The sequence below is a fragment of the Fusarium venenatum genome (assembly GCF_020744135.1).
Source record: "Fusarium venenatum strain MPI-CAGE-CH-0201 chromosome Unknown EDB82scaffold_2, whole genome shotgun sequence".
NCBI classification, from domain to species: domain Eukaryota; kingdom Fungi; phylum Ascomycota; class Sordariomycetes; order Hypocreales; family Nectriaceae; genus Fusarium; species Fusarium venenatum.
The window spans coordinates 5,117,485-5,144,677 of NW_027072130.1; the positions used below are offsets into that span (position 1 = coordinate 5,117,485).

Here is a 27,193-nt window from a genome sequence, read left to right on the forward strand (position 1 = left end):
GAAGTCGCAATTCACTCTTGTCACTTCGATATCAAGATGATTGTAAGTAAGCCAAGCATTTCCTGGGGAATGTTAAGGTTATTTATTATAAATGGTCCCCTCCGCATTCTGACCCAGATTCTCTAACGTCGAGGCAAATCTCTACCTAGTGTCAAGGTATAAGCCGTGGAGTCGTGGATCGTGCAATATACTAGACAACGCTTTCCAACTCTTTCTTCAGCTGTGATAGGTGCGCAAATCGGCAACACGGCAAAGACGGCACAAGGGCAACTCCCATATCCAGCTTATTCCAAACCGGACTTATGCCCGCCCAAGCTAGTGCGGGTTCAGCGATACGGGGTTGACACGGCCTCGATCAACCAAGCAATGTGTTTCATTGGAAATTTGGGGATGAGATCGTCTTGTTCGCCAACGGGTTGATGGAGAATCTACGACGGGCCGAATAGACGGAGGAGCCATGCCTTTTCACAACTAGTCCCCGTGCGGAGTGAGCCAGTCGGTGATGACGATGTTGGGGAAAGGGTATTGGAGAAACCCACTCTCCCCATGGGCATTGGGGTATTTCTCCATAAACTGAAGCAACGTAACATTCGGCGAGGGGGCTTTCATAAGGGCTGGGCCTTTTCTGATACAAATGCCAGGCTGTTTCCTTGAATAACGCTGGAGCTTGTCTCTGAAGAATAGAGGACCCGAACCCCATGGGGGAAACCGGAAAAGATTGGAGAACCGTGCGGGGTGGATTGAGGTAAAATTCTTTGTCTACATCACGGTTGGGCCGCTTCGGGCTTCTCTCCAGATCAGCACGAGAAAGTATGTCACTGCTGGTGGTTGCTGATTTGACCAAACCATCATATCTTGTTCAAGATGATTACGTAGACACGATAATGGGTAAATGAACACATGGCTTTTATCGGCTCTTAAACTCCTTCTTCTGACTCTTGATCCCCTCCTTCATTCCCGCTGCCAAACCCTTGACTTCCGATTTGAGCGCTTTCTTCTCTTCCTTGGAAAGTTTACCACTCTTTTTCGCTGTGTAGATTTCCCCCACGAATCCTGTAATGATAGCGACGGCGGCTTGGATGGCGCATTTGGCGCATCGATCACCTTGCCTCAAGCTATCGACCGCGTCAGCGAGGCCTTGCAGTTCAGATTGGGGACGAGATTGGAGAAGGCGATCGAGATGAGGGGTTTCAGAAAGTCCATGGACAGCGCAGTCGTTGGAGGAGCTTGTGGAGATGGATGTGGTTGCATTCGCTAATTTGGTGTCAGAATGTGTCGGCGCTGTGATTGTGGCCATTTTGAAGTTGACTGATAGTAATTGGAGAGGCGTGTGAATTAATTGATCTTTTAGGAATGATAGACTACGGCTTTCTTTATATCTGTTCAGTATTTAGATCTGGCGACTCTAAAGCTGGACGGCTTGTAACCATTGAAATGACCGATTCTCGGACAGTTCTATAGACCGAACGGGCATTCAATTGTCCTGGATAAGCAAGCTGCTCACCAATAGGGTGTCGCATATGAAGCTGCACCTAATAAACATGTCTCTAACATACAACTAAACGTCTATCTATTGATTCTTTTGTCTTATCTGTCCATTTATCGTGATTCTTGTGCCGAATAGCCAGCTCGATGACGCAGTGATTCTGCCAAAGCCAACCAACCAACATGAAGCCCTACGCTATGTTCTAGAAGTAATTTATAGTGGCTGTAGCACTAGCCCTGGCAGCCAGTCAGTTCCAAGAGTGGACTATTCCCATTGTCCGTTGTCCGCTTTCTCTTTTCCAGTGTCCGGAATAGGTTCAAACATGATGTTCTCGTAACTAATAAAATGGAACAATTACCCAAAGGAACATCAGTTAGTACATCCACCATCAAACCAAACTGTCAACTCATCTCATCATCCACTAATAAGAAATGTCAGGTCTAAACGTCCTTGTATCAGGCGCTTCTATAGCGGGCCCAGCGACGGCCTACTGGCTCGCTAAAGCAGGCGCCCAAGTCACCGTCGTAGAGCGCTTCCCAGCCCTACGTACAGGCGGCCAAGCTGTCGATATTCGCACTGCTGGCGTTTCAGTTATGCGCAGGATGCCTGGACTAGAAGCTGCTATCAGATCAAAGTCCACTCAGGAAGAAGGCATTAGCTTTGTCAGTGAAGATGGCAAGCCTTACGGGGTCATCGGGCCTACAGGAAACCCAGACCAACAATCCCTCGTCTCCGAGTACGAAATATTGCGCGGGGATCTGTCAAAGATTCTCTTTGATGTCACCAACGATAACAAAAATGTCGACTATATCTTTAACGAGCAAATCGCATCCATGAGCCAAAGTGAGAAAGCCGACGGTCCCGTTACTGTCACTTTTGCGAATGGCACAGCAACCTCAAAATACGACTTGGTAGTTGCTTGCGATGGAGCGACATCTAGAACTAGGGTTTTAGGCTTTGGTGGTCATGTTCGGGACCCTATCGTCACAACCAACTGCTGGGCCGCCTATTTCTCAACATCTCAAGACCTCCTCAAGGCAAGCAAGATCGGGCAAGGATATAGTGCTGTTGGTGGGCGTAATATAAGTATTGGATCCGATCCCGCAGGGTTTAGTCGAGTTTTGTTCATGTGCATGAACCAGAGCCTCGAAGACTCAGAATCCTTTCGAGAATCACTAGCACAAGGCGAGACTGCCACTAAAAAGTACATCGCCCAGCACTACCAAGGCGTCGGTTGGAAAACAAGTGCAGCAATTCAGGAAATGATGGACGCGACAGACTTTTACGCGAGCGAGACGGTGCAAGTCAAGACGCCCAATTTATACCGCGGTCGATTTGTTTTGGTGGGCGATGCAGGCTACGCATCTGGTCTCACGGGTTCTGGAACAAGTCTCGCTCTTGCAGGCGCTTACATCCTGGCCGGCGAGCTACGAAAACACGGCAGAGATATTGAAGCAGGCCTTCGAAGCTATGAGCAGCAGATGAGGCCTCTGATCAACAAAATGCAACCGATTCCACCGCTGGTACCAACTATCGTGGCGCCACAGACTGCTTGGGGTATTTGGCTGCGGAATAACATCTTTCGGTTGATTGCACGCTCTGGTCTCATTGGGTTTGTTCAGCGGTTTATCGCAGCTGGGTTTGGGGATACAAAGGAGTTTCCAGTTCAAGAGTATGAGTGGGATAATTAAGAGCTTGAGGGTTGGAACATCATGATACGGGTTTTAATTAATGTAAACTAATTTTATTTTCGCAGGGACTCACAAATTGCAATTAGATATTGGCAACTTAAGAGAAGGAGCCCTACCGGCCTTACCGGATTATGGTTTCGTTATATGCGCATTTGGCATACAATGGTGCAGAGACAGTTGCATGAAATGGTGGGAAACAAATGTGGTTGTAATTCGTACTGTAGGCATTGGAATTGCGTACATCACTTTTCTAGGGTTTGAACATAAAAGACAAAGTATTGTAAACAAGTTCTTGTATTTTTAATTCAATTGCTATCCTATCTTTCCTATAAACGACAATATATATGTCTCTAACAGCTTGAAAATGAACTAAATTGAGTTACAATTGAGAGAATGTAGAGAGTCAATAGACCCAAGCTAGACGAAGGTAACTAGAACCATAAGAGAAATAAGGAAATCTTGTAGGTAATGCAGTTTAAATTCGCCCACTTTTATGTTGAGTCGTCACTGTCGTCGTCGTCAAAAGAAGGGTCATCAGCATTAAGAGGAGCACCAGTGCCGGTAGGGGCGACGCCAGCGTCAGCAACATTGGTTGAAGAAGTGGTAGCAGTTGACCCTGTGCCGGTAGTAGTAGCTGACCGAGTTGGGATACTAGTGGGACCAGTAGTCGCGGTGACAGTCTTGGCCGATGCGAAGCAAGAGGCCCTCTTGTCGTCACAGTCTGCCTTATCGCTGGACTTGTCTCGAATGCAAGTGTAGTGCTCGTATCGGCAGCGTCGGCGACCCTGTTCCTGGCCCCACCATTGTCGGAGGCTTGTAGGTAGCTGGGGTCGGCCGGTGGTGCGCGAGGCAGTCATGCTTCCAGTTGCAGAAGGAGGTGGCTTGGTAGAGGTTGGAGGGCCGCTAGAGGGGGCACCAGAGGGGGCACCAGAGGAGGCAGCGGTCTTGATGCATGATGTGTAGTCAGAGGCACAAGGTGACTGATCGCTCGACTTGGCGATCAAGCAGGCATTGTAGGCGCTGATGCACTTGTTCTGGGAAGAGTCCCGGAAGAACCATGTAGGCATGAAGGGAAGGTTAGACATGGAACCCTTCGAGGGTGCAGCAGTGCTTGAAGTAGCACTGCCAGATGTGGTGCTGCTGGGCGGACCCTTTTTACCGTTCTGAGGGTGAGCGGCAGCAGAAGCCGCAAGGGCAACGGTGACAATCTGGATAGAGACCTTCATATTGTTGGCTTGGTACTATGAGTTGTATAAGTTGGGGTGTATGGTGGATGATTGATGATGAGGCACGATTTGTATGCTCAAGAACTTGTAAGTGTTGAATTGATTGGGACAGATGCATTGGAGGAAATCAGAGGCGCTTATATAGAGAGCACGGCCAACTTCAATTACCACCATCTAGAGTTTTTGCCTCCAGGTCCAGACTTTGACGATGCTTGACGTAGCGTCGAGCATCCCCGTTCAGATTCAGGGCATAATTTGTGGCTTATTGACACCTGCATTCCCGTCGGGAGCCAACGCCACTTGGTCTAGAGTCATTGACAAGCCATGTCAAGTCTGTACGGGCACCGATGTTGTAAAGATAAGGTTTCTCGGACGAATCGAGGCTTCGATCCGTTCCTGAATAAATGGTGGGTATACGCAATTAAACTCTGGTGCGAATTCCACAGCCGCTTTTTTTCCAGGGACAATCAAAGCTTTTCTCTTTCCGGCTTCGTGTTTACAAGCATTAATGTGCCGGAACCTAGATCTTTTGGACCCCTCATTCCACAGCAGGACGCCATATTAGGTCTCGATGACACTTTTTACAATGCCATCGACGATGTCCAGCGAGATCTTGTGGCGGATGTACAAAGGATATGCACTCAAATACATCATCACAGTCTGTCAGATGCCCGAGCCGTTCAGCGTTCAACTTTGTCGACTACAATGTTTGCCACCACTGTTAATTAGGTGTATGTCATGGTTTGGTCACTTGGTTTCTTTTCGGAACCTTGACAAAGATTCCCTGACGACCCTCTCCACGAACGGATAAACAATTACACAAGTGACGCTACGAAAGGTCCAGGCTGTGTACTTTCCGGGCCAGAACCGGTAATATCCAGTATCTGAAATGTCCAGGCAGTGTCTGGGCCAGGCTGGGCTTCGTGTCATTGCCCATTCCGTCCTCGCCTTCTTGTTAGTTCCGAAAATGGTTTGGACCAAAAGACCCAATTTATCTCGAACCTGTTACCCAAGCTAAATGTCCGAGATCAGTATAGATCTAGTATAACATGCTTACGAATAGCACACTGGACGTGTTTGGGTGTTCTTGATTACAGTCTTATTGAGGCCGTCTCCTCTGTTCAGCTACATAATTATCAGGCTAGAGCGTATGTCACTATGTCTTGTTCATGAGCTCAGAGACACCCAAAATCCTACTTATTATATTATTATCACTTAGCAAACTTCATCATCCATACAAAGAGTCTCAGTGCTACATAAGTCCGACGGCTCAATGGGTCTTTGGTACGCCACACTGCTATCATGACTTAGTATGTCAGGTCAGGGCGTTATCAAGTGCCACATGGATCGGGGGCGGTAACTAAAATGACATTGAAAGGGCAGTTCTTGTTGAAAAGCTAGCATCTTATCATCATATAGATCATTCATCAAAATACTAATTCTTAAATCATTCCTGATCCGGTCGCATTCTCTTAGAGTGCATGAATTCGTAATCTGGCATAGCATCTCGTACCCATTTCTCAAGCTTTTTCGCCTCTTCCTCTCCAAATTCCTTTGTCCACTTGACAACCTCCTGATCAATATCGAGATTTCCCGCAATCTTGCTGTTATCGATCGTGGTGCTGGCGTTGATGGAACTGAGCATCCTCTGCTCTATGTTGCTCAGTTTATTCAACTCTTTTTCTTCAGCCTTCTCCCATGATCGAATGACCTTGCTGTCGTCAAGGCCTGCCAGCTTTGCGTACTTTGACACCAATTGAGGGCTCTTCATGATATCATCGGCATCAAGAACGATTGGCCAGACGCTGTCGTTGGCAAAGTGGTCGGCAAAGAACTCGTACAGGGTTCGGTGCCATCGCATGCTGAGCTCCGCCGTACATGGCTCTTGCTTGGGGCGATGAATTCCATTGTAATCCATCGGGCATTTACATGTGCGATACAGAGAAGAGATCATAAGGGCGGGATGGCGAATGAGAAATGTTGGGTTCCAAGTCTTGAGAAACTCATCCGGGAACAGGGTGAGGTTGAGCCGCGATCGAGTCGGCTCTGAAATTCCCTTGACGGGTATGGGAGTTGCTTCGGTGATAGTAGCAACCTCTTTGGAACCATGTAGGTAGTGGTTTTCGACACGTGGATGGTTCAAAAAGATTGAGTGTTCTTTTACAAAGATCTTCTGACCTTCTTGCTCAGCAGCAGCAATATAGTCCAGAAACCTCTGCGACGACTGTTGAACCATGCCATCCACGGAGGCATTTTCTTCCTCTGTCCAAGTGTCCATAGGCTTTCGCTCAAGAAGAAAATGTTTTTCGACTGTGGGCAGATAGAAATATCCTCCATTGTTGGAAGGGCGAACACCTTGTTCGTTAAGGTTGAGCATTTTGACCAGAAGGTTAGAGGCAGTACGAGGACATGTCAATAGCCAATAGCGGCCACGTTGACGAGCTTGAGCGCCTTGAGCCATTGTGAAAGAGATTTGAGAACTTTGTTTTGCTCGTAAGGGAGAATGATATGATGAGAGTCGTCTTTTAATTTAACCTTCGAGATACAGGAATGAAGCTAGAGTGAAGAAGATTAATGATGATTCTGGCTCTGACTTTGTCTTCTTATATAACAACATCCGACGATACATGCGGCTACGTAGGTAGTTTCTTGGCTCAGGAATAATGGAGTTCCGTGCTTCGGTAGTCGGTCATTTTCATTGTCCGGGCCATCGCCCCGGCCCGTCGCTATGTGATAATGCGGGCATGAAGACTGTGATTTGCATGGTAATACGGCTGATCAAGGTGAAACTTATGCATGTGTGCCTCTAACGGACATAAGAATTGTCCGGTTTGCAATGTTGCATTTACTGTGTTTTAAGGATGTTGCACTCGCTTAAGTATTTTCGTATCTTGGCTGATTTGACTGCCACTAGAATCACTCCAGAAGGACAATAGATCACTCGGTTAGATGATCGATCGGAGGTTATGTTGCCCGTTCACCGAAACTTGTTAGAATTGGGTCCCGTGAGAAGAAACGTTGGCGTTGCATGACATTGTTATGTTGTACTACCATGCAGGTACTCATGCTTTGTGTAGTGATCGGCAGATAAAATCCACTACCGTGTCGATAATGACTCCACCTAGCGTGCGGCACTCGAGTCAGTGGCCATGACTCCGCGTCGCGAAAAGAGCGACTTCCGAAATGTTCATAGATATGTCCACAAAGAGCCGCCCGACTACCGAGTTTTCTGATTTCGGCTTTTTGGAAAAGACCGATCAGCCGATGATTAATCTTGCATTATGATCTGCAGAGGGTGTATCTCTGTATACCGTTTGACTAAATCGGAGCGGAAGTTGATATGTCTACAATGCCGCTTACAAAAGCATTGTCTGAGAGACAAATAAGAATTACTTGGATCTTCACGGATGAAGTAGCTAGTCTATTACTTACGTCAGACTGTAGCCGGTTCCAGATATTCATCGACAGGTTTAAGTTGTGCAAGACGAACTTGAGAATTGACAAACTATAGCTTTATCATGTTGAAGCTTTAGAGCCACGGCATTCAACTCAAACTCCTACGACATAACCTGATGAACCATAAGTGGGATTAAATGTATGCACATATAAATGTAGTCAAGCACAGATCTTAATTTACCATACCCAGATGGAACAGATATATGTCTACTGAAACATGTCGTCTGATACGAGTCGCCGAAACACAACAAGCAGAATACTCGATGAGAAAGAAACGCCGCACAGCCACTGGTACGTCTGGCTGAACTGCATCCAAGTATGTCACAGTATATGAGACTGCTGTCTGTGCTCCAAACTGCATCTGTTCATTTGCATGCATGTCGTTGGGCGCTAAAACTCGGACTCTTAACAGAACAGCACCGAGCCGGCCAATCAGGCTACTCCTACTGTGTTTCGTTTAGTAGGCTGATATAAGAATAAATGGTACTCAAACTATGCCTCGTTGTTATATGTTTTTAGAACGATACGTCCTGTTGAACCAAGAACAGAGTCGGCTCCCTTTATTGTAGTTGTCAGGAATCGAATCTTAGTCTAGCCTTGATAGTTCCTAAGCCTTATCCACAGTATGCATCTAGAAAATTTACGGCACGGTTGTGGATAAGCTAATATCTCATCTTTAATCTCACGTCAGCTTTGATATCCATTCCTTAGCCACGTGCTTTGCCCTTGATACATTCTATGTATTTGAGCAGCTTTCGCAGTGACGATTCGTGCTCCTATTTCTTTTGCTTCATTCTGGCGCGTCATCGTTCTCTTGAGGTACCATCTAATATCACCAAGACAATGCATGACTATATCATAGTAGGAGGTGGCCTTTCGGGTTGTGTTCTCGCTAGTCGCATTCGGGAGTACGATGAACACTCCACGATTCTTCTCATAGAAGCTGGGAAAGATACTCGTGGGCGGCCTGAGGTGCAAGACATGCAGGTCTTGAACTTGGGGGGTGAATTAGACTGGCAGTACGAGTCAGAGCCTGTTGCTGGTCTTGGTGGTCGACGGGTCACCCTCAACGCTGGGAAAGGCTTGGGCGGCGGTTCAGCAATCAATTCAGGTAAACACGAATACGTCCAAGCATGGAAGATCCGATCACTTAAACAGAGTACTAACGATTGTTAGGTGGATGGACTCGTGGTGCCTCAGTTGACTACGACGAATGGGCATCTCTTGTTGGCGATGATCGATATAGTTACAAAGGCCAACTGCCGTGGTTCAAGAAATCCGAACGATGGTTCGACGATAATGACCCCGTCCAGCATGGTCAAGATGGACCAATGCGTATCAACTGTGCAAAGGCTTCGAACCGTATATTCCCTCTCACTGAGCAGGCTGCTGCTGGCTGGGAAGATCTCGGCATTTGTACGCTTCCCAATGGCGATCAGAACACTGGAGACAACCTCGGTCGTGCCTATATCTGCGAGGCCAGAACTGATGGCAAACGTGAATGGTCCGCAGAGCAATACTCTTTGGAGGGTGTCGAGATTCGTCTTGAAGCGTCTGTTCAAAGAGTTATCGTACAGGAATCTAATGGGAAGCTCAAAGCCACGGGTGTCGAGTTGGCAGATGGTAGCGTTGTCGCTGGCAAGAACATTATACTGTCTGCCGGGGCGTTCCGTTCACCTCAGCTCCTCCAACTCTCGGGCATCGGCTCAAGGTCTCACCTTCAAGAGTTTGGCATCGAACCATTGGTCGACATGCCAGAAGTTGGTCAAAACCTGGCTGACCATATGATATTCTTTCAGCACTGGCGGTTACGCGATCCTTCTGCAGGATACACGCTGGGGTCAACGAATCCTCTCTTTCAACGGCCTCAATATGCCCAAGGAGTGCCTGTGGATTGGATCGTCAATACAAGTGTTGCAAGTGATGGACTTGCTAGAGCGATTGCGATAGATGAGGGTGTTCAGCCTGAAGCGTCCAAGCATTGTCTTCTTGCCAAGAAGAGAACGTTCCTAGAGAACATCGTGATGTTCGCGAAAGTGCCTTTCCCTGGGGTTCCTGTCGATGCAGAGCACATCACGAGCGCGTTGGTGACCTTACTGCCAACCTCCAGAGGCTCTGTAACATTGAAGTCAGGAAATCCTGATGATCATCCGAAAGGTGAGAGAAATGCATTGTATCAATTCAACTGACTAACCCTTGATAGTCAATCTCAACTACTTAGCCACTGAGGTGGACAGACACGTCTTTCGCGAAGGACTGCGCCAGCTAGCAAGGTTCATGCTCGAGTCTAAATTCAGCGCGAATATCGTTGGCGAATCGGTACCTGAAGGCCTTCCTGTTGAGCCTCTTAGTCTGGATGACAATAACGAAAGGCTTGACCAAAGACTAGCAATGACCAGCGGTACATCATGGCATCCAACCGGGACTTGCTCTATGGGAAAGGTAGTCGACACGGAGTTTCGTGTTAGCGGGATTGAAGGCCTTCGGGTTGTTGACGCGTCGGTTATTCCTGTGCAGATCAGTGCACACATTCAAGCGCCTCTTTACGCGCTTTCGGAGCAGGCGGCGGCCATCATCACAGGAAAAGTATAGTTTGTGGGCAATGGAAATAGGGCCAGACTAGAGATACTGCAAATAGACAGCATAGATAGCGATGAAATATGGATATATACGAACAATGGTTCCAATCATTAATTGCACGATTATTTGGACGCCAGGACTGATCAAAAGGTCGCGCGCTGTAGTTTCGAAGATAATCCTCCAAGTACATTTATTACACGATAAGAAATCCGGACACATACGCGACGTGGCTGATTAAACACGCGACGCGTGCTTCACCTTTGGAGTCCGGATACCGTCGATCACACTCAGTATATACATCTTCTTCATACTCGAGCATCAAGCTCAAGATACAATGAAAACGAGTTTTAAATCAAAAATTCCACCTCCTACGACCCCGAAGGGTAATAGAGAGTAGAGCGATACCGCGATGTGCAATGCAGATGCTCCACGCTGAACTCCCATATTCTTGATCATGGGCGAAGTTCCAGGCAAGGTAAGTATGAAGAAGAAAGGAAAAGAGAAACAGAAGGACGAGGGAAACACGAGACTTTATAGAAGATTCTAATCAGCCATGGCCATCTTGATGCTTATCGATATCGTATTCGAGACTTGTAAACTGGGTCTCATTTCCCAAGTGGATCAGCCATATTGTCGTGACGATAGGGGTGACTAATGGTATTTGAGCTTGTCTCGCATCTTCAACCTTTATCTGCTATCCAACTCACAACAGTTGCTCGAGCAAAGGGATGAGTCTACCTAACGAGCACATCAGGTCAACGACCACAATAAAGATCCCACTATATAGGAACAACCTGTACTTGAATAGAAACCCATCACTATGGACGTGTTACCAGTGGTCACCCCGACAAAACGAGTTCATAATTATTGGCGCTCTCTTACCCTGTAGTCTATTTTTCGCAGATTCCAACTGACTCCGCTAGGGTCATTTGCTGCTAGGGTATGTCGAGGGCAAGGGTTGAAACAGAGAGGCTGGGAGTGAACAACCCACGTATTCGGACAAAAAGAGCATTTCGAGGATCGCGATTCAATCTTTGTGTTGATCGGGCCCAGTTGAGACTAGCGATTTCTGACCGTTTAGTTTTATTTTCCTTCTTTTACAGCTATGCCCAGGCAGCCCAGCGCGTCGTACGACGCGTTACGCGCTACAGGGACGTTCCAGTGAAACATGGCCGGTTGTCTTATCGTAATCAGTTTCTTTCCTCGGGTGCTCACGTGTCTCTCTCTTCTGTTCTGGGATGGCAGGTTGTAGCAATGTGTCACGGCAGTGAGCTTGCTTACTCGCCTTCTGTGGGAGCCATCTAGCCCTTATTGTCTCTGTATCTTACTCGCTTGCACCATCTCCACACATAACAGATGAAATGTAGGCGCCAGCATAATGTCAACCTTGTAATGACAAGCAAAAGGCTTAACACAGGAAGAAAGTGAGAATCATTACCCAAACTTCCCTACAGGGCTGTGAGTGTTTTTTGTTAGTGCTTACTGGAATCCTTCGACACTGAATCCTTCCATTACCCCAGGCGTCAAGCTGTCGCGGCAAATGCTACCCTGTCAATTAATCCAGATCTTTATTTCTCTTCATAGCATACGGCAACGCAATTAGAATCCTCTGTTTCTATGCTGACAAGCTCCCGGTCAGACTGATTTGTTGCTCTTGAACCAACCAGAGGCATTCAACGACTTCGAAAACTCATCAGCTTTAGCATCTTTCTGTGCGTGGATTATTTAGTGGACGGGTGGTGCGATGTCGACACACATGAAACCCCTGTCTGAAGGCTGTGCTGCAGAATCTCAGGATGGGTCATTAGCAGTATAGGCATCTGGAATTGTAAACCAGTGCCTGTCACCTTTCAGCCCCCACGGTGATAATGGTTGCATATTGTGTGAGAATTTGGCAGCCAAGGGCAATAAATAGGTACCCAATGGTTGAACCCACTTCCCATTCCTTCATAGCGACTCGAGATATTATGCTGTAGAGACTCATACCATGACAGACAAACTCGCTCCAAGCAGCCAGCCTCGTTACGAGCCTGTTAGCTCAGACGAACAAGTTCCGTATCCCTCATCACAATCGATATCGGCAGGACACGGCAAAGGAAATGTCACTTTATTTTCTGCCGAGGGCCTAGAGCAGCAGGCAACGAGAGTGAAACCAGAAGGTTGGCGTTTAAACACGATCCTCAAGAAATGGCGCATGCAAATCTTTGACTTTTCGGCACGCAAGAGAAGGAAACGCCAGGTGCCTATTGTCAAAGATCGTTTCACGGCTATACTGACCGCTCTGGTACACTTGCCAGCTATTGCCGGTATTATCACCTTGAGCTTTTACATCTTCAAGAATTACTATGTCGATAAAGAGCTCGAAGGGAAGCCTAACTACGATGTTGAGAAGAAATTGGGAATTCAACTTGCAGCGAAGCTCATGGAGATGTTTATCGTACTGTCTCTTAATGCAATCGTCTTTTCCATGATTCGACACGAATTCACAATTGGACAGTCTGTGCCATACGGTGCTTTAGTAGCTGGGCAACAAATATCCGAGATCAGCTTCTTGTGGTCCCAGGAGTTTTTTTCTATTCTCAAAGGAAAATTCTCTCAAACATGGAAGAAGATTGGTTTCATTCTCACTGTCTTTGTCTGTACCATCATGGCGCTAGGAGCCTCTTCCCTCAGTGCTGTTGCGATGATGCCCCAAGAAGGCGATTGGAGAGCCGGAGGGAGTTTTGTGTACTTCAACGGTACTCGGGAGGAGATGTTCCCGGCGGTCGTCACAGAAGATCACACCATCGGATCTGCCTGCAACGTCACCGGAAACGAGCTGTGTCCCTCTTGGCAGTGGGATGTGATCAACAGCCAGCTGATTTCCAAGATCCGCCTATCAGGCGAGGTGGACAACGGTTTATTCATCAGACGACCCCCCAACGAGATCCTAGTAGCTGGATATTCATCGACACTAGTCAATCTGATGGTTGATATCAGAGAGAAGTGGTTTAATCTGAACAGTCCCAACCACACAGTTGCCAGGATGCCGCATCTTGGACCGGCCGAGGCTTGCGTCACAACATCATTGCACTGGGAACAGGCTGCGGATGATTCTGCTAAGAGACGCCAAACCCGTTTCAACAACTTCCAGAAGGTTGCGCACAAACTTACTGCGCCTGTGCCTATGACTAACACTAGGCGTGAGCTGACATCTGTCAGATACGCCAAAGCCAAGACGTTGCTGTTTCCCGATTTTGTCACATTTCCCCCTACAAATCTGGACGTGGAAAGAGACTTTATCAACGACTGGTTGTCGGATACTCTCACTGACTTGAAGAAACCCGAAGTGCTGTGGTTCGACTCGGCGCCTGTCATTGCAAACACATCCGTGGGCGTGGTAGTGGCTGTACCTTCCAACAAGTCAGAAGAAATAGCCGATGTATACGGTTGTATGATCGATGCTAGATGGGTTACCACAGATTTGAGTGGTGATGCAGTAGCGTTGACCAGCAAGGGATATCCGCCGTTCTCAGGTCCGATTGCCACCTCACTCGGAGGTTCGTGGATCGGCAACCCGGGCTATGGTCAGCGCGTTCATCTAGCACCTAGCTTTGCCAAGTATCTCAATCCTCTGGACATAGGAAGCAATCGGACCATCATCCACGAAATGCTCATCAACAGTGGTGTATGGACGCCTAATGGTGATGGATCAAAGTCTACGGCTCATTTGGAGGCGATAATTGGAGCATTAGCAGCTAATGGCTTGGGACGTTCGACCCCGAACATCACTGCCATCACCACGTTAGCTAATCCTAATGGCGAATGGTGGAAGAGTTTCATGCCCCAGGACAGCAAAGTGTTTGGTCCTGGAGGGAGTCCTTATGCCGTGTCAGACGAGGACAAAAAGCGTTTCTTTGGCACCGAAATGGAGACATGGGTGACTGGGTTTGCATTTGCAGATAACAGTTTGACTATGCGGGGAGCAATGGCCGTTTTTTACGTCTACGCACTTTTGGTTATAGCATATTCGATGTGGTCCATATGGTCAGGAATAACATCGTCTTCGTGGGAATCTGTGCCTGACCTTCTTGCTCTTGCACTTGCAGATCGAGAGTCGGGACTCAACTCAGCAAACCTCGGTGGCGGAGGCTTGGATGTCATGAAGGAAAATTTCTGTATCTCTGTGGATGGGAGTACCCTGAGACTCCGGTCTTCCAACGGATTGGTGGCGCCTGAGAACCGGGTGAAACCTAATGAGGTTTACAACTAAGTGAATTGCCATGCATCACAAGACAAATAAGAGACTGCAACACGGACTTTATGTATGGCTGATATAAGTATTAAGACAGATGATTATTTCAGAAGTAGATGCGTCACGTCACAATGAGCTGAACAGTCATTTTGTTAGTTGTGATAATGCGGCTATTGCTATGTAAATATTGCGGTACCCGTCATTGACGTCAGAATAGCGTAATGTATCCAAAAGTTCTAATTGGCTGCGCAAACAACGCGGGGCCGTAATCGAAGTTAAAATCTTCCCTTGAAAACATCAAACAACACGTGTGTCAACAGAGATTCGAGTGAGCGCAGAGATTTAACACTACCGACACATATCTTCAAAGCTTGGTTAAACTGAGCAACCAGCCGTGGCTGATGCCTGATCCACAAACGACAAAATCTACAAGAACAGCCATCCCAGGGGGACAAGTACGCCGTCTATTACCTGCAAGCCCAAGACCAGCCTCAGCATCCAGATCATTCCTTATAAGTCCGAGACTGAATCCTGTACTTGCGGCGTGTGAAGGATGTCGGAAGCACAAAGTCAAGGTATGTGGATACACGTATAATCTAGGCAAAGAGAGGCAAATTCACTGTTGTTCCTGTATAGTGCTCTGGTGAGAGACCGACGTGTCTTCGCTGTCAACAACGGCGTCTGACATGTAAATACGTGACAAGGCCGGGAGAGACAAGATCACAGGCTCTCAATCGATGCCCAGGCAACTGTCAAGGTCACGAAGCCACTGTCTACGAAGAATTGATTGGCTTGCTACGAAACTTGCCTGAACACGATGCTCAAGACATTCTTAAAAGAATAAGGTCTGGGGCAGATGCTGGCTCTGCCCTTCAGCAGGCTAAAGCTGGTGATGTTTTACTTCAGATGGCTGTTGTGCCCGAGACTCGGTACCGATATGAGTTTCCTTATAGAGCAGAGATGCCCAAAGACTTTCATATCGACAACCCCTACTTGGAGTCTCTGATATATGAGACAGCTTCTCTCTATTCGTATGGAGATGGCCCAGGATTGACCACACCAAGCGGGTTTGCTGACCTTATTTCCGAAGAACAGAGGAGTCTCTACTTGAAGCCTTTCCATGCAGCACAGGTTATTGAGCCACTTTTAAACGACGCCAAAATATCGCATTGGACTAATACTAGCAAGGATGATGTACTGATGAGGGATCTGTTGCGCGTAATGTTTCGCTGCGAATACCAATTCACTGCGGCCTTCCACAAGGATCTGTTCCTACAAGACCTAGTTGCAGGACGGAAAGACTTTTGCTCTTCCCTTCTTGTTAACACTCTTCTCGCCTATGCCTGTGTAAGGAATGTTGACAATAATGTTAAGTTCGTTCATTAATATGATTGTTAGGTCTGTTATCCGCGAATGCCTAATCGTGTCGAGTATTGGAACCCGGACAATCTGGTTTATCGCTTCACTGCCGAGGCTAAGCGCTTGTGGGAACTGGAAGCCAAAGTACCCCGAATTACCACCATCCAAGCTGGTATACTTCTGGCTGTATTCCATAACCTTTGTGGGGTTGATGAGATTGGGGTACCCTATAGACTACAGGCTATTTCTCTGGCTCGACAACTTAGTATTTTTGATACTCCCGTGGCAGGTCGGTGCGAAAGGCTTCAAAGGGGTAGAGAATACACTGCATGGGCTCTGTATAACTGGGAGACGTAAGTGCTTCACCCTTCTCAATTCTTGCTTTCTACTGACATCTTCAGCCTTTCTGCGTTTTTGTTCATGTTCACTCCTATCATCAAAGAGCCCCCAGTCTGGGCGCTGCCAGATCCATCGAAAGATAGATATTGGTATGGAGAGACATGGGTAAATTACCCATTGAACCATGACGTTTTGCCCATGGATACGGGCGAAGTTCTTCGAGCAAGGTGCCAATTCCGGATCATCATGAACGAATTCTGTAGTGAAGCCTACTCAGAAGGGTCCCAGATAGATCTCAACCGCGCCAATCACTTTCGTGAACGCCTGGAAAATTGGTATTGTGATCTACCAGAATCTCTGACGCCAAAGAAAATTGTTCTCCCAGGACAGCTACAACTTCAGTAAGTTATTCGAAACTATAAGAAGATATAAGAGAACTAGCTAACAGAACGAAGCATGTATTATCATCATCTGCTATTGACAATTTTTGGGCCTCTGCTCGACGGAGCCACCTCCAGGAAATCATCATCACCTCATCACGTTGTCGTTAGTGCAAAGAAGAGTCTTCATACCCTCGTTAGACTCTACTTTCTTCGCCACGGTTTTGAAGCAATGGACCTTTTTATAGCTATACCGCTTATGTTGATTGGCTATGAGTCCCTGGATCTCATCAATGATGACACTCCAGCAGATGAGATCGAGTCGATACGAGCGACACTCATTCTGGTTGCTCATGGGCTTTACTACCAACGCCGAAACTATTACCTGGCGCAAGTTCTCTTTCGGGTCATCGGAGGGAAAATGCGCAAGCAGGAGATCAGGCTTCTTGAAAGTTCAATGGCACTAAAGCTGGGCGATGTCGACCGCGATTCGGAACTGGCTGTTGCTGTGCGAAGTCAATGGCCGGTCACTAACGTGAAGAAACAGGAGGAAACTAAACCACACGTGCTGAGTAATATTATTAACAGCTTTGGCGACTTGAATGTTGAAGGATATGAGTTGGAAGGATAGTGTGCGGTGGTGATGAACGATGTGTGTTTTGGTGATGTGGTTGAGAATGAGAAAGGTATGCAACACGAGTCTTGATCGCTGGAACGATTCGGTATATGGGTATGCGTATTTGAGGTATCCTGAACTTATCGATGGTATGAGATGAGCTACACCGAGGCCTTTATCGCATCGTCCAAAGCTTGATTCACAAGTCCAAATTCGTGTAACTTTCTTAGCTCATCATTATTGACTTTGTGCCGGAGGTCCCCTCCACTACCCTCCTGGAAATGACTCAAGAAAAACTTGACGAATGGAGCATTGCCATCCTGTTGTTGGATCTTGGCCTCGCAGTCCTTGAGAGCATCATGTATGTCCTGGTACTCTATGGCCCAGCCCTCTTCCGCCGTCCCCATTGCTCTCTGCACAGACTCTAAGAGTTCTTGCTGCGTGAAGTGAAAGGCAGGCAAATAAACTGCCTTGTTCTTGTACTGTGACAATGCTTCTTCGGGAAGAGTGAGGACTGCTGCTACTGCTTGACCTGTATAAGTAAGGCCAGAAGCGCTGACCTTGCCAACGTTGCCGTCCCATATAGTAGCTTTACGGTTCTCAACGTCGATACCCCAGAGGCCGCTCTTGATGTTCATGCCGAGGAAGGGGCCGACAGTTATTGAAATTCAGCTCGCCACACCGAGTTCACTTATTAACTCGCGGATCTTTTTCTTATCCTGCAGAAGCTGGTTCTGCTCGACAAGCCGATGGGCAAAAGGGTCCGGGCCATACTCGGCAGGAAGAATGTATGGAATGCCGACTTTAGCAGCTGCGCGCACAGCGGACTCTTGGATGCTTATCATATGGGGAAGTGGTGGCATCAGAACCACTACCTCCTGGCCCTGGAACGCCTTGGCCAGGAGAGATTCATCTTGTAGATCTCCCGACTGGATGATTACTTCGGACGGGAATTTGCTGGTGGCTTCAAGGCGTTGAACAACGGTGATACTGTGAACTTTTTGAGCAAGAAGGGCTTTAACTGTAGGACGTCCTACATTTCCACTGGCTCCGATGATGACAATCTTGCGTCCCTGTTTCCGATGAGCCATGATATTGAAGTCTTTTGATAATACACTTTTGACCCAGTAGAAATGTCACGGCACTATTTGATAGAAGGGAAGACCTTGGGTAAAACTCCGAGGTTATGTATAGTATCAATGTTGGCCAATGCGTCATCGATATTGCTCATATCGTCCAGACCAGCCTCTTCAAGCAATGACATTCTGGAATGGCCGGGGAAAAGTATTGTTATCAAATATCTAGTATAAATTGAAGCATAATTTGTTCGATTTCCGGTGGGAAATTAGAGAAAACTTGGACGAATCCCTGCCAAAGACCTCTTAGACGTGTTTGCAAGAACAAGAGTCGAAGTTAATGGTTGTTAGGATATACTTAGACCTGGTCCTAGATCATACAGTTAACGATGTAGCTCGCTAACGCTTATTAACAAAACACACGCCCCGCATCAACCACGTACCCATGCGGGGTGATTACAACTCAGTCCGTTAAGTCCGAACTGATGATATAAAGACCAGACTGGAATGAACGGATTTTGATAACTTAGATCTTGCCTTGAACTAAACACTATAGAGACCTGCAAACATGTCACCTACCGATGTCTTCAGCTCAGGCTCAACTGCCTTGATCACGGGAGCCGGATCAGGAATTGGGCTTGCCATTGCAAAGACATGCCGAAGCAAGGGCATGCGTCTTCTTCTCGTTGACAACGACGAGGAAGCTCTTGAGAGCTTGAATAAGCAGCATTTTGCAGACGACTCCGATGTTCTCACTTCAAAGGTCGACGTTTCATCACTTTCAGACTGGCAGTCGCTGAAGAAGCTCGCGCTGGACAACTTTGGCACCATCGAGTTTTTAGTCTTGAACGCAGGCCGAGGTCTTAAGGGTACATGGGGAGACGATGACTACTTCAGAGAGGTGAGTGAATCCTGAGATGAGCTATTGAGTTGACGATAACAAAACAAGACACTCGAAACCAATCTTTTCGGTGTTATTCACGGCATAAACACCTTTCTTCCTGTCGTTCAACAGGCTGCCAAGTCAAAGCCTACAAGCATAGTTATTACAGGCAGCAAGCAGGGTATCACAAACCCTCCTGGAAACGCAGCATACAACGCTTCCAAGGCTGCAGTTAAAACCCTCGCTGAGCATTTGAGCTACGATTTGAAGGATGAAAGCACGACTGTACACCTACTTGTCCCTGGCTGGACCTTTACTGCGTTGGTAGGCAAAACCGATCAAGATTCCGTTCCTCATGGACATCATCACTCATATTGTCACAGGCTGGTGCAAAGGTGTTCAAAGAGAAGCCAGATGGGCCCTGGACACCGGAACAAGTCGCAGAGTATCTCTATGAGAAGATGGGAAAGAACGAGTTCTACATCATCTGTCCGGATAACGATGTTTCTGAAGAGATGGACAAGAAGCGTATGACGTGGGCTGCAGCTGATGTGGTCCAGAGACGACCACCACTGTCGCGATGGCGGGAGGAGTGGAAGAAGGAGGCGGAAGAGACTATGGCAAAGATGGAGATTTAAATCAGATTAGATGTTTGTTTGTAGAACCTTCTCTCTACAGCGGCCTTTGGATATATAGCAGCTGTTTCCATATTCGAGGTTACTAAGAACTTTGGTGATTCGGAGCAGTAAGAGTTTTGCCAGCTGAACTTTATTTATTGACAATTGCAAAGATAAAACAATCTAGGCCGCATAAGTGAAGAATAAGGGCAACTGGGGCCGAAATAAACAGGAGAAAAAAATAGGACACCACTTCTCATAAACATCAAAAAGTGAGGTCCTCAATCATCAGGATATCTGACAAATCGTACTGTCGATACACCAGGGACTCGAACCCTGAGCCTTAGTCTTAGGAGGACTACGCGCTACCATTGCGCCAGCGCACCGATTGTTATTTAAATTGGCTCAAAATCTGAGTCTATATCCCGTGATCGCTGTCGCCGCATACCTTAACAACAACAATTCTCCAGGATCGAACAAGCTCCGAAGACAAGGATAATCTATGAAGTCCTGTTTTCAGAGGGAATCTAGAAGGAATCAGTCAAAGTTATCCACTATTGAGCTAGTTATAAAGTGGATAAATGATCGTGACGTTCTCCACAACTTGTTCTTGGAGGCAAGGACGATTAAACGTTGATGTCTCTATGTCAGCAGGATTCCATGTACACGGCATCAGTTATATGGGGATTTGGTTTTCCATTAAAAATAGAATCGCATTACTGGATTGTGTAGTAAGTCAGTCGAATTCAGCCAGACCCGTTTCTTCTGCTGAAGGTCTTACGGCATTATGCGATGAAAATGACCTTCCAAATGTTCCGAAGTAATGTGCACAATATGCTATCCTGCTACTAACAAGCTATAATAAATGGATCGTCTTCGTCTCAGCCGATGCGAACTCGGTCTCGTCCCCACGTATCATGGCAAGGCCGACCCTGTTGTAAGACGTACCTTCAGAAGTCGGCACTGGCACTAATAGAAGGAAAGTTTCTTGACATGGATACGCCAGACTACTGCGATCCTTTGGGGAAACCGAGCGTACAAGTAAGCAAGTAAACATATCATCATCTCGTTCATCCTCAAGATCGAACCTTCCTGTACACCGCCAAGGAAGTGGAGTCTCGCTGAAATCGGGCTTTTCGTCGCCGACATTCATAAAGGGTGGGTTGAATTTCTTGGTTCTGGGGTCCAAGCGGAGTCTCATCTGTCGTACTGGTCCTTCAACAGTCATGGTACTGGATAAGATCTCGGAAACCATAGGTTCGCCAGCCCAAGTGATGTCAGCTTCCACGATTTTGATGTGGTCCCGTACACTACAAGGATCCTTGCCCATAGAACGGGACCAGAACGTGAAGCTGATTTCACCTACACGAGTGAGCCATGACCAAGATGGTACCTGGGAAAGAGCCACAGATGAATCAATAGTGTCACCACGCCGAATCCAGAGTAACTCGTCAACCAGGGTTTCATACCAGCAGCCCAGCAAATGAGTGAATCCGACTTTGTTGCCAAAGTACTGCACCATTCCTGCCAGCGCCCCAAGACGATCTCTCGTGACAGTCAGTTTCCTGCTCGAGTAATCTGCCATCCAATCGAGCCATAATTTCTGCATTTCTTCTTTAGTAGCATCCTGTGGCATGAACCTCCACGAGAAGCTCTTGAATCTGTCGTCTTCAAAGGTGGCTTGCGACTCTGTACGGTAGCTACAGTGACAGCTCCAGTGTATCTCAGGCTGCATACAGTGTACAACTCGGGGAGACAGTAATTGTTCTTGCATAGTCCAGCCTCTGGTGCTCAAGTTTGAGAATTTGGTGCGGCGTCTAATATCCCCTTTATGGAATCGTATCGAGAATTCCTTTTTGTTAGGGAAGTGGGCTCCCATTTGATGAACTCCAACATCGCGTCCACCCCAAAGATCCAAATTAATGTCAACAAAACAGCCCTGAGTGCTATCTTGTGCATCTGACGCTGAGATAGTGATAGAACTACCCGCATATACATCTTTCATGGACGCGGCTTCTCTTTGCCAGTCTTGCAGGTCATCTTGCACAATGCAAAGACTATCTATCCATATGTATCGAAGCTCCAGATCCCAAATTATGTCAATAGCGTCATAGAATGTTTGAGGAAGAGACGTTGCTGGTATACTCTGAAGTAAAGTGCCAATGTTGTCCTTGGTGGTTACAAACGGACGCGACGTTCCCCAGCAGTAGCTCAAAGTAGCATATTCAATATTGCCAAAAGGTTGCGAAAGGGTGTCAACCAGTCGGAGATCATGCTTCTCTGGTCCTACCTGGATAAGTCGCCTTGGGCACCCGTGAGTGGTCGGTTTACATCCAGCATGCTGAGATGAACATTCTGTGTACCAAGACTTGATGGTCTTGATCCTATCCTCCTTGGTGAGTTCTTTGCAATCCCATATTGGGAGCTGGCTAACATCCGCTGCTCAAGTCGTTAGTACTTGGAGAAAAAACAGAAATAGGTCAGCCCGTACTACCAACATGACAAGTAGTGATCGTCAGCTTGAAGCTATCTGCGAAAGCATGCCACGGTACAATGATGTCCCCACCAATAAAGTTGCAAGACACACCCATACGATCAGATACAGCTTTCGTAATTTTAAATTTAAGTTGGAGTGACGCGTAATCTTGTTCCTTAAGGTCCGGATACCGCTTGTGAAGGGCTGGTAGCGACCAAGAAGATTGGATGATATCGCAGAGGCGACAGCTGTCTGCAGATTCGAGGAGTTCCTTGACAGTTCTGAAGTGTGCTAGAGGGGCATAGTCGTCGATGGAGCGAAGAGGAAAGTCTTGGCTCCATGCCTCTGGTTCAACCTGTAGCGAAAGGATAATCGCGCAGTGTTCACAGAACTTGCCCATCGTATGCAGGTACCTCTCGGGTTGCAACCCTATGGAATTTCAAAAAGAGTGGCAACAATCTCGTGTCTCGCCTGAGCAAAAGGCAGCAATAAAGTTAGAGGAACATTATGGCAAAAGCCGTGTCGTTCCGTGCTGCTAAAATTGAAGGTGGGGAAATGCACAGCATTTTGCCCCTGTTGTCAGCATAAATAAATTAAACCGTTTCCCTATTAGCTCGCAAGCTAAACGGCTTTAGGACCAAGAAAAAAGTCTCCAGCTAAGCAAACATTGACAACTTTAACATTTGGCCATGATCCTCATTGTTCGAGCTCAGAACAACAAGCACCAATCATACAAATGGACCAAGATAGTTCTCATATTTACGCATCTTGTGCTCTGCTATATTATTTAAGATATAGTAACCTTATTGCTAGCCTCGGTTTTGGGTCTGTATAGTATCCCGTACCTCTTTATAAAGCGCAGATTCTTCAAAGTCGCGAGCACCATCTCATCCGAACTGTAGCTATGACGTCTGCGTTCCAAGGGTCGTCTCATTGCAAGCAAGTGCCATTATCTGACCTAAGGGGACGATATAATGATCATTTGATCTTGAAGGAACGTGCTGGCACATCGGTGATCTCATGCCAATGGGGGGCCAGTGAGCCACGATCTGCTGCCTTTGCGAAAGATCGTTTGGAATCGGACAAGAAAGGTGGTGATCTGTCTAGAACTTGGTTCACGGTGCTTTGTTCCTTGGAGTCTAATTACTTTTGCATAAGGTTGCAGGCAGATGCGACAGAACTTTCGGTTCCTTCACCTCGGCATGACCACTTGATATCAGGCCCATGTTCACCAAACACAGGGACCAAGAGTCTCATTTCGGAATAGACTAAGATCCTACCTGTGCTCGTACATATTCTGAGCTCTGTCTTGTTACAGGCAAATGCCAGTCCGAAACCCCTGGTTCTCAACAGGGTTTTGGATGATTGGGTTGCGCTACCGCCTCAAAAATTATCCCGCCTCATCTACGCTACGAGGACGACAATTAATGACTGCAAGACTCGGCTCCCCCATCCGAATGGACGCTGGTGCAGGTCATCAGCCTAGTGATTTCTCAAGATCAATGGGGCTTAATTAGTCAAGCTTAGCTTACACTCAATCTGCCAATTCCTCCGGCTCAATCGTCGCCCTTTAGAGTACTTTTCGCATTATTAATAGTGCCATAATAGATACCAGGCCATAACTTCTTAATTGGACAATTAGCTTGAAACGAGCTACAGAAGAGAGAATCGTCTTTGCGCAAGGCTCGAATCCCAGTTAACAATAGAGTTCAAAGCTAAACGCCGGGTTCCATCATCCGTTCGACGCCACTATCATACTGTCAAATGGCATGCTCTCAAGTAGTTGACAAAGCTTGTTAATTGAAACATGGTTTAACCCCTGTCCTGATCTAGATCTCCGAGATGGTAGGAAGCTCTGGCCTTCATCTCTACGTTCAGCCCTGCTCAAACGCCCTGGAGATTGAACAATTTTCAATTAGCAACCAACCGCCGTTTCTCCTCGGCAGGTCCGGATATCTATAGAGGATGAACGGCATGAAACAAAGTGGCTCTTAATCGCCTAGATACCGCCTAGCTTGTTCCCCAATCTTCACAATGCGGCTCCTGGCCCGATATCTAAAACAAGCTTGTGATTAGCGACATGCTCAAACAGAAGAGGCTTGAGAGTTCGTTAACGATAAACTGACAGTGGCGAATTCGAGAATAATGCAAAGACACTAGAGGCGGCATGGACGATTAATTCCCGACTACAATCGGAATGGCGTAGAAGATACCCTCGTAAGGGTAAAGTTAGGGATTCCGTCAAATGCACACCATACTAACGTGTCAGTGCATGTAAGCCACATTCAGTGATCGACAATCTTCCCTCTTCGGGCATATATCATCCAGTGGTGGTCCCACTCGTCTCAACAATCCATCAATCTTGTCGACCATCTCTTTCCTTTGTCTTTGTCAACAGACGAGAATGTCTTCACTACAACCTCATCTATGGGCCGCAGAGTTTGTAACCTTTCCAGCTGCGACTATCTTCCTTATTCTGCGACTATCCAGTCGGAGGATTACCAGAGTACGCCTTTGGTGGGATGACTACTTTGCGGTACTCTGTTATGTACGCAATATCACACTTTTAATCCAAAGTCCGAGTCGCATTGCTAACAGTGAATAGGCCGTCGCCGTTGCATGGGCCATAATGCTCCCTATTTGTATGCTCGATCATGTTCATAGTGTTTTACGATACTGACTTCTTTCAGGGATACGACATGGCTTTGGCTTACACTCAGATGACGTTCAAGGAATGACCATAGAGGAAGCAAACTACGCGACGAAAAAGTACCTCTTCATCATCGAGCATCTCTATGCATTCACCCTCTTCTTTGCCAAGATCTCTATCTTGTCCTTTTACTGGCGAATGTTCCGCGTCGCCAATATTCAATTTGCAATTTCGATCCTATTGACCTGCTCCATTCTCTGGATCATCGTGCGAGTGAGTCATGCTATCGCTGAATAAACCCCGGTTTGCTTACATAGTTTCCAGGTCTTTCTGACTACATTTCATTGTTATCCAGTGGAGGCATTTTGGGATCCTCACATTGAACATTCTGTCTGTCCCATCAAAAGCGCCGACTTTTTCTTCGGTACTGTTCTTGCTCACGTCTTGATCGATGTTGGTATCTTGATTCTTCCTATTGTACAGATCCAGAAACTTCAGCTTCCTATCCTTCAGAAGATAGCAATGATCTTCTTGTTCTTATTTGGTATATTGTAAGAGGTCCAGAAAGATAGCATTGGCTCTTATTTTCCCCACTGACATATTCTATAGAGTGTGCGTGGCCGGTATGGTCATCGTTAGTGTATCTGCCCACTTCAATAACAAGTCAGACGACATGACATACCAATTGGCTCCCATCATCATATGGGCTTCAGTGGAGGTAAATCTAGTGACAATATCCAGTATGCGTCTTCCCCCTTCCGTCCGCCCTTTAAGTCAAATCAACTCATTATTGTGCAGCCTGTCTCCCTATCATTCGACCGGCCTGTCTATTCCTGATGACTTGCACGGACCCAACTTCAACGATCGATTCCAAATCCAGCGTGTACCGCCGCAACTACCCCCGAACCCAAACCAAGCATTCAATACATCTTTCAAAGTTACCCAATGCCGGATCAAGTTCTACACATGTGCTTACAGAACTCCCGAATGATTCAGCAGCTTCAGTTGACGGAAGCGATCACCGCGGGCATCATGGGCATACGTCTTCTGTGACTCTTTCGAGTCGACCAGTTACCCCAAGCCTTGCAGGTGTCGGTGGCATAATGCTAAAGAATGAAACGTTTGTACATAAAGAGAATGCAAGAGCGTATCGTTGAATAGATTGGTTTAGGAATGTACAATATAAAGGGAAAATATTAACACAGGCACTGTCGACATTTCTCACTTTCTCGTGCACTGTTAATATAATTCGTCTTAAGTAAATAGCTTGTGACTTACGCCGCTCATTGATTGTTGGAGTTCAGACAAGGTGTAGTGAGAAGATAGGAAGACATGATTTATAGTGGAATATTAGAATAGAACCTGTTCAAGTTCATGGTGTGTTACTATATTGAAAGATAATGGGTGTGATGAGGACATGTACATTGCTCCTAAGAGTGCCTATGTTACGTTATCAGGCTACACGTTGAACAACTAGACCTTATTCAACCCTATCACAAACTGGTGCTCTATCGTTCGAGATATTTCTCTAAAGCAATGCTGGAACGAAACACAAAAGCGAATTGCTCCAAATTAGTCAAGACAGTGTCACGAACATAAGCAAAGTAGTGGGACAGACAGTTTTTGAAGTACATAAATTACGTTCTATCTGATTCGGGCATGGAAAATTATCTGATGCGGACATTGAAAGCAAAAGGGCTTTCAGTAATTAAGCTATTTACATGACAAAGGCAAGAGCCATAGGGAGAGCGAGCAGAATGCTGCCAACGCTGACGAGAGAGGCACCGGCAATGACGGGAACCTGGGAAGGAACGGTTTCGTTGTTAGGAACCTTGTAGGTAGGAGCAACACCGGGCACATCGTAGCCAGGAGCAGCGGCGTCAGCACCACTGCCAGTGGCAGCGGGGTAGTCACCAGAATCAGTGGCAGAGGCCATGACTCGGGTAAGGGTGGTGAAGGCACCGGGCTGCTCAGTAGCAGTGTCCTGAGGGGCCTGGCCAGTGTGGTTGTCGATGATGGTGACAACGGGAGCAGCAGGAGGGTGGACAGTGGTGGGAGCAACGAAGGTGCTGGTGACAAACTCGGTGCAGGGGACAATGGTTGTGACGTCCTGGGTGATAGTGA

At 46.9% G+C, this 27,193-nt stretch overlaps 10 protein-coding genes and 1 non-coding gene across 11 annotated transcripts; 5 read left to right on the plus strand and 6 right to left on the minus strand.

Annotated features, from left to right (window-relative positions):
- Nucleotides 1-664: 664 nt before the first annotated feature.
- EDB82DRAFT_555555 (uncharacterized protein) lies at nucleotides 665-1,297 on the minus strand (the record flags this gene model as incomplete). The annotated part of the gene is made up of 1 exon (XM_025734834.2): nucleotides 665-1,297. The coding sequence occupies one exon, from the start codon at nucleotides 1,295-1,297 to the stop codon at nucleotides 908-910; it is 390 nt and encodes a 129-aa protein (XP_025585600.1). The 3' UTR covers nucleotides 665-907.
- Nucleotides 1,298-1,833: 536 nt separating this feature from the next.
- On the plus strand, nucleotides 1,834-3,225 carry EDB82DRAFT_498972 (uncharacterized protein). Its single transcript, XM_025734835.2, has 2 exons — nucleotides 1,834-1,858; nucleotides 1,916-3,225. Exon 2 carries the CDS (start codon nucleotides 1,918-1,920, stop codon nucleotides 3,175-3,177), a length of 1,260 nt encoding a protein of 419 aa, XP_025585601.1. The 5' UTR covers nucleotides 1,834-1,858; nucleotides 1,916-1,917; the 3' UTR covers nucleotides 3,178-3,225.
- Nucleotides 3,226-3,668: 443 nt separating this feature from the next.
- On the minus strand, nucleotides 3,669-4,407 carry EDB82DRAFT_536320 (uncharacterized protein; the record flags this gene model as incomplete). Its single annotated transcript, XM_025734836.2, has 1 exon — nucleotides 3,669-4,407. Exon 1 carries the CDS (start codon nucleotides 4,401-4,403, stop codon nucleotides 3,669-3,671), a length of 735 nt encoding a protein of 244 aa, XP_025585602.1. The 5' UTR covers nucleotides 4,404-4,407.
- Nucleotides 4,408-5,616: 1,209 nt separating this feature from the next.
- Nucleotides 5,617-7,146, minus strand: EDB82DRAFT_498975 (uncharacterized protein). Its single transcript, XM_025734837.2, has one exon. The coding sequence runs from the start codon at nucleotides 6,862-6,864 to the stop codon at nucleotides 5,851-5,853; it is 1,014 nt and encodes a 337-aa protein (XP_025585603.1). The 5' UTR covers nucleotides 6,865-7,146; the 3' UTR covers nucleotides 5,617-5,850.
- A 1,556-nt stretch (nucleotides 7,147-8,702) lies between these two features.
- Nucleotides 8,703-10,451, plus strand: EDB82DRAFT_428513 (GMC oxidoreductase-domain-containing protein; the record flags this gene model as incomplete). Its single annotated transcript, XM_025734838.1, has 3 exons — nucleotides 8,703-8,970; nucleotides 9,036-10,016; nucleotides 10,063-10,451. 3 exons carry the CDS (start codon nucleotides 8,703-8,705, stop codon nucleotides 10,449-10,451), a joined length of 1,638 nt encoding a protein of 545 aa, XP_025585604.1.
- A 1,975-nt stretch (nucleotides 10,452-12,426) lies between these two features.
- On the plus strand, nucleotides 12,427-17,382 carry EDB82DRAFT_545538 (uncharacterized protein; the record flags this gene model as incomplete). Its single annotated transcript, XM_025734840.2, has 7 exons — nucleotides 12,427-14,679; nucleotides 14,784-14,785; nucleotides 15,158-15,248; nucleotides 15,310-16,020; nucleotides 16,072-16,385; nucleotides 16,434-16,772; nucleotides 16,827-17,382. The coding sequence occupies 7 exons, from the start codon at nucleotides 12,427-12,429 to the stop codon at nucleotides 17,380-17,382; spliced, it is 4,266 nt and encodes a 1,421-aa protein (XP_025585606.2).
- A 146-nt stretch (nucleotides 17,383-17,528) lies between these two features.
- EDB82DRAFT_545539 (putative oxidoreductase CipA-like protein) lies at nucleotides 17,529-18,458 on the minus strand (the record flags this gene model as incomplete). The annotated part of the gene is made up of 2 exons (XM_025734841.2): nucleotides 17,529-17,993; nucleotides 18,048-18,458. The coding sequence occupies 2 exons, from the start codon at nucleotides 18,456-18,458 to the stop codon at nucleotides 17,529-17,531; spliced, it is 876 nt and encodes a 291-aa protein (XP_025585607.2).
- A 468-nt stretch (nucleotides 18,459-18,926) lies between these two features.
- On the plus strand, nucleotides 18,927-20,196 carry EDB82DRAFT_498991 (uncharacterized protein). Its single transcript, XM_025734844.2, has 3 exons — nucleotides 18,927-19,344; nucleotides 19,393-19,650; nucleotides 19,710-20,196. Exons 1-3 carry the CDS (start codon nucleotides 19,012-19,014, stop codon nucleotides 19,962-19,964), a joined length of 846 nt encoding a protein of 281 aa, XP_025585609.1. The 5' UTR covers nucleotides 18,927-19,011; the 3' UTR covers nucleotides 19,965-20,196.
- Nucleotides 20,197-20,257: 61 nt separating this feature from the next.
- EDB82DRAFT_t148 lies at nucleotides 20,258-20,329 on the minus strand. The gene has a single exon. It is a non-coding gene; the product is annotated as a tRNA-Arg (tRNA).
- Nucleotides 20,330-20,624: 295 nt separating this feature from the next.
- On the minus strand, nucleotides 20,625-22,952 carry EDB82DRAFT_498993 (heterokaryon incompatibility protein-domain-containing protein). Its single transcript, XM_025734845.2, has 2 exons — nucleotides 22,435-22,952; nucleotides 20,625-22,382 (listed from the first exon to the last, which is right to left on the minus strand). Exons 1-2 carry the CDS (start codon nucleotides 22,817-22,819, stop codon nucleotides 20,800-20,802), a joined length of 1,968 nt encoding a protein of 655 aa, XP_025585610.2. The 5' UTR covers nucleotides 22,820-22,952; the 3' UTR covers nucleotides 20,625-20,799.
- Nucleotides 22,953-24,823: 1,871 nt separating this feature from the next.
- EDB82DRAFT_555568 (uncharacterized protein) lies at nucleotides 24,824-26,226 on the plus strand (the record flags this gene model as incomplete). Its single annotated transcript, XM_065609657.1, has 6 exons — nucleotides 24,824-24,967; nucleotides 25,025-25,061; nucleotides 25,110-25,342; nucleotides 25,394-25,620; nucleotides 25,679-25,809; nucleotides 25,868-26,226. 6 exons carry the CDS (start codon nucleotides 24,824-24,826, stop codon nucleotides 26,224-26,226), a joined length of 1,131 nt encoding a protein of 376 aa, XP_065464818.1.
- Between the last annotated feature and the right edge of the window lie 967 nt (nucleotides 26,227-27,193).

Excerpts from the sequence above, each read along its gene's own strand:
- EDB82DRAFT_498972 (XM_025734835.2), top strand. The coding sequence starts at position 1,918 with ATGTCAGGTCTAAACGTCCTTGTATCAGGCGCTTCTATAGCGGGCCCA.
- EDB82DRAFT_498975 (XM_025734837.2), bottom strand. The coding sequence starts at position 6,864 with ATGGCTCAAGGCGCTCAAGCTCGTCAACGTGGCCGCTATTGGCTATTG.
- EDB82DRAFT_498993 (XM_025734845.2), bottom strand. The coding sequence starts at position 22,819 with ATGGGCAAGTTCTGTGAACACTGCGCGATTATCCTTTCGCTACAGGTT. Across the intron at positions 22,383-22,434 it reads CACTACTTGTCATGTTGGTA|CGGATGTTAGCCAGCTCCCA; the intron begins GTACGGGCTGAC and ends CGACTTGAGCAG.
- EDB82DRAFT_498991 (XM_025734844.2), top strand. The coding sequence starts at position 19,012 with ATGTCACCTACCGATGTCTTCAGCTCAGGCTCAACTGCCTTGATCACG. Across the intron at positions 19,345-19,392 it reads ACGATGACTACTTCAGAGAG|ACACTCGAAACCAATCTTTT; the intron begins GTGAGTGAATCC and ends TAACAAAACAAG. Across the intron at positions 19,651-19,709 it reads GCTGGACCTTTACTGCGTTG|GCTGGTGCAAAGGTGTTCAA; the intron begins GTAGGCAAAACC and ends ATATTGTCACAG.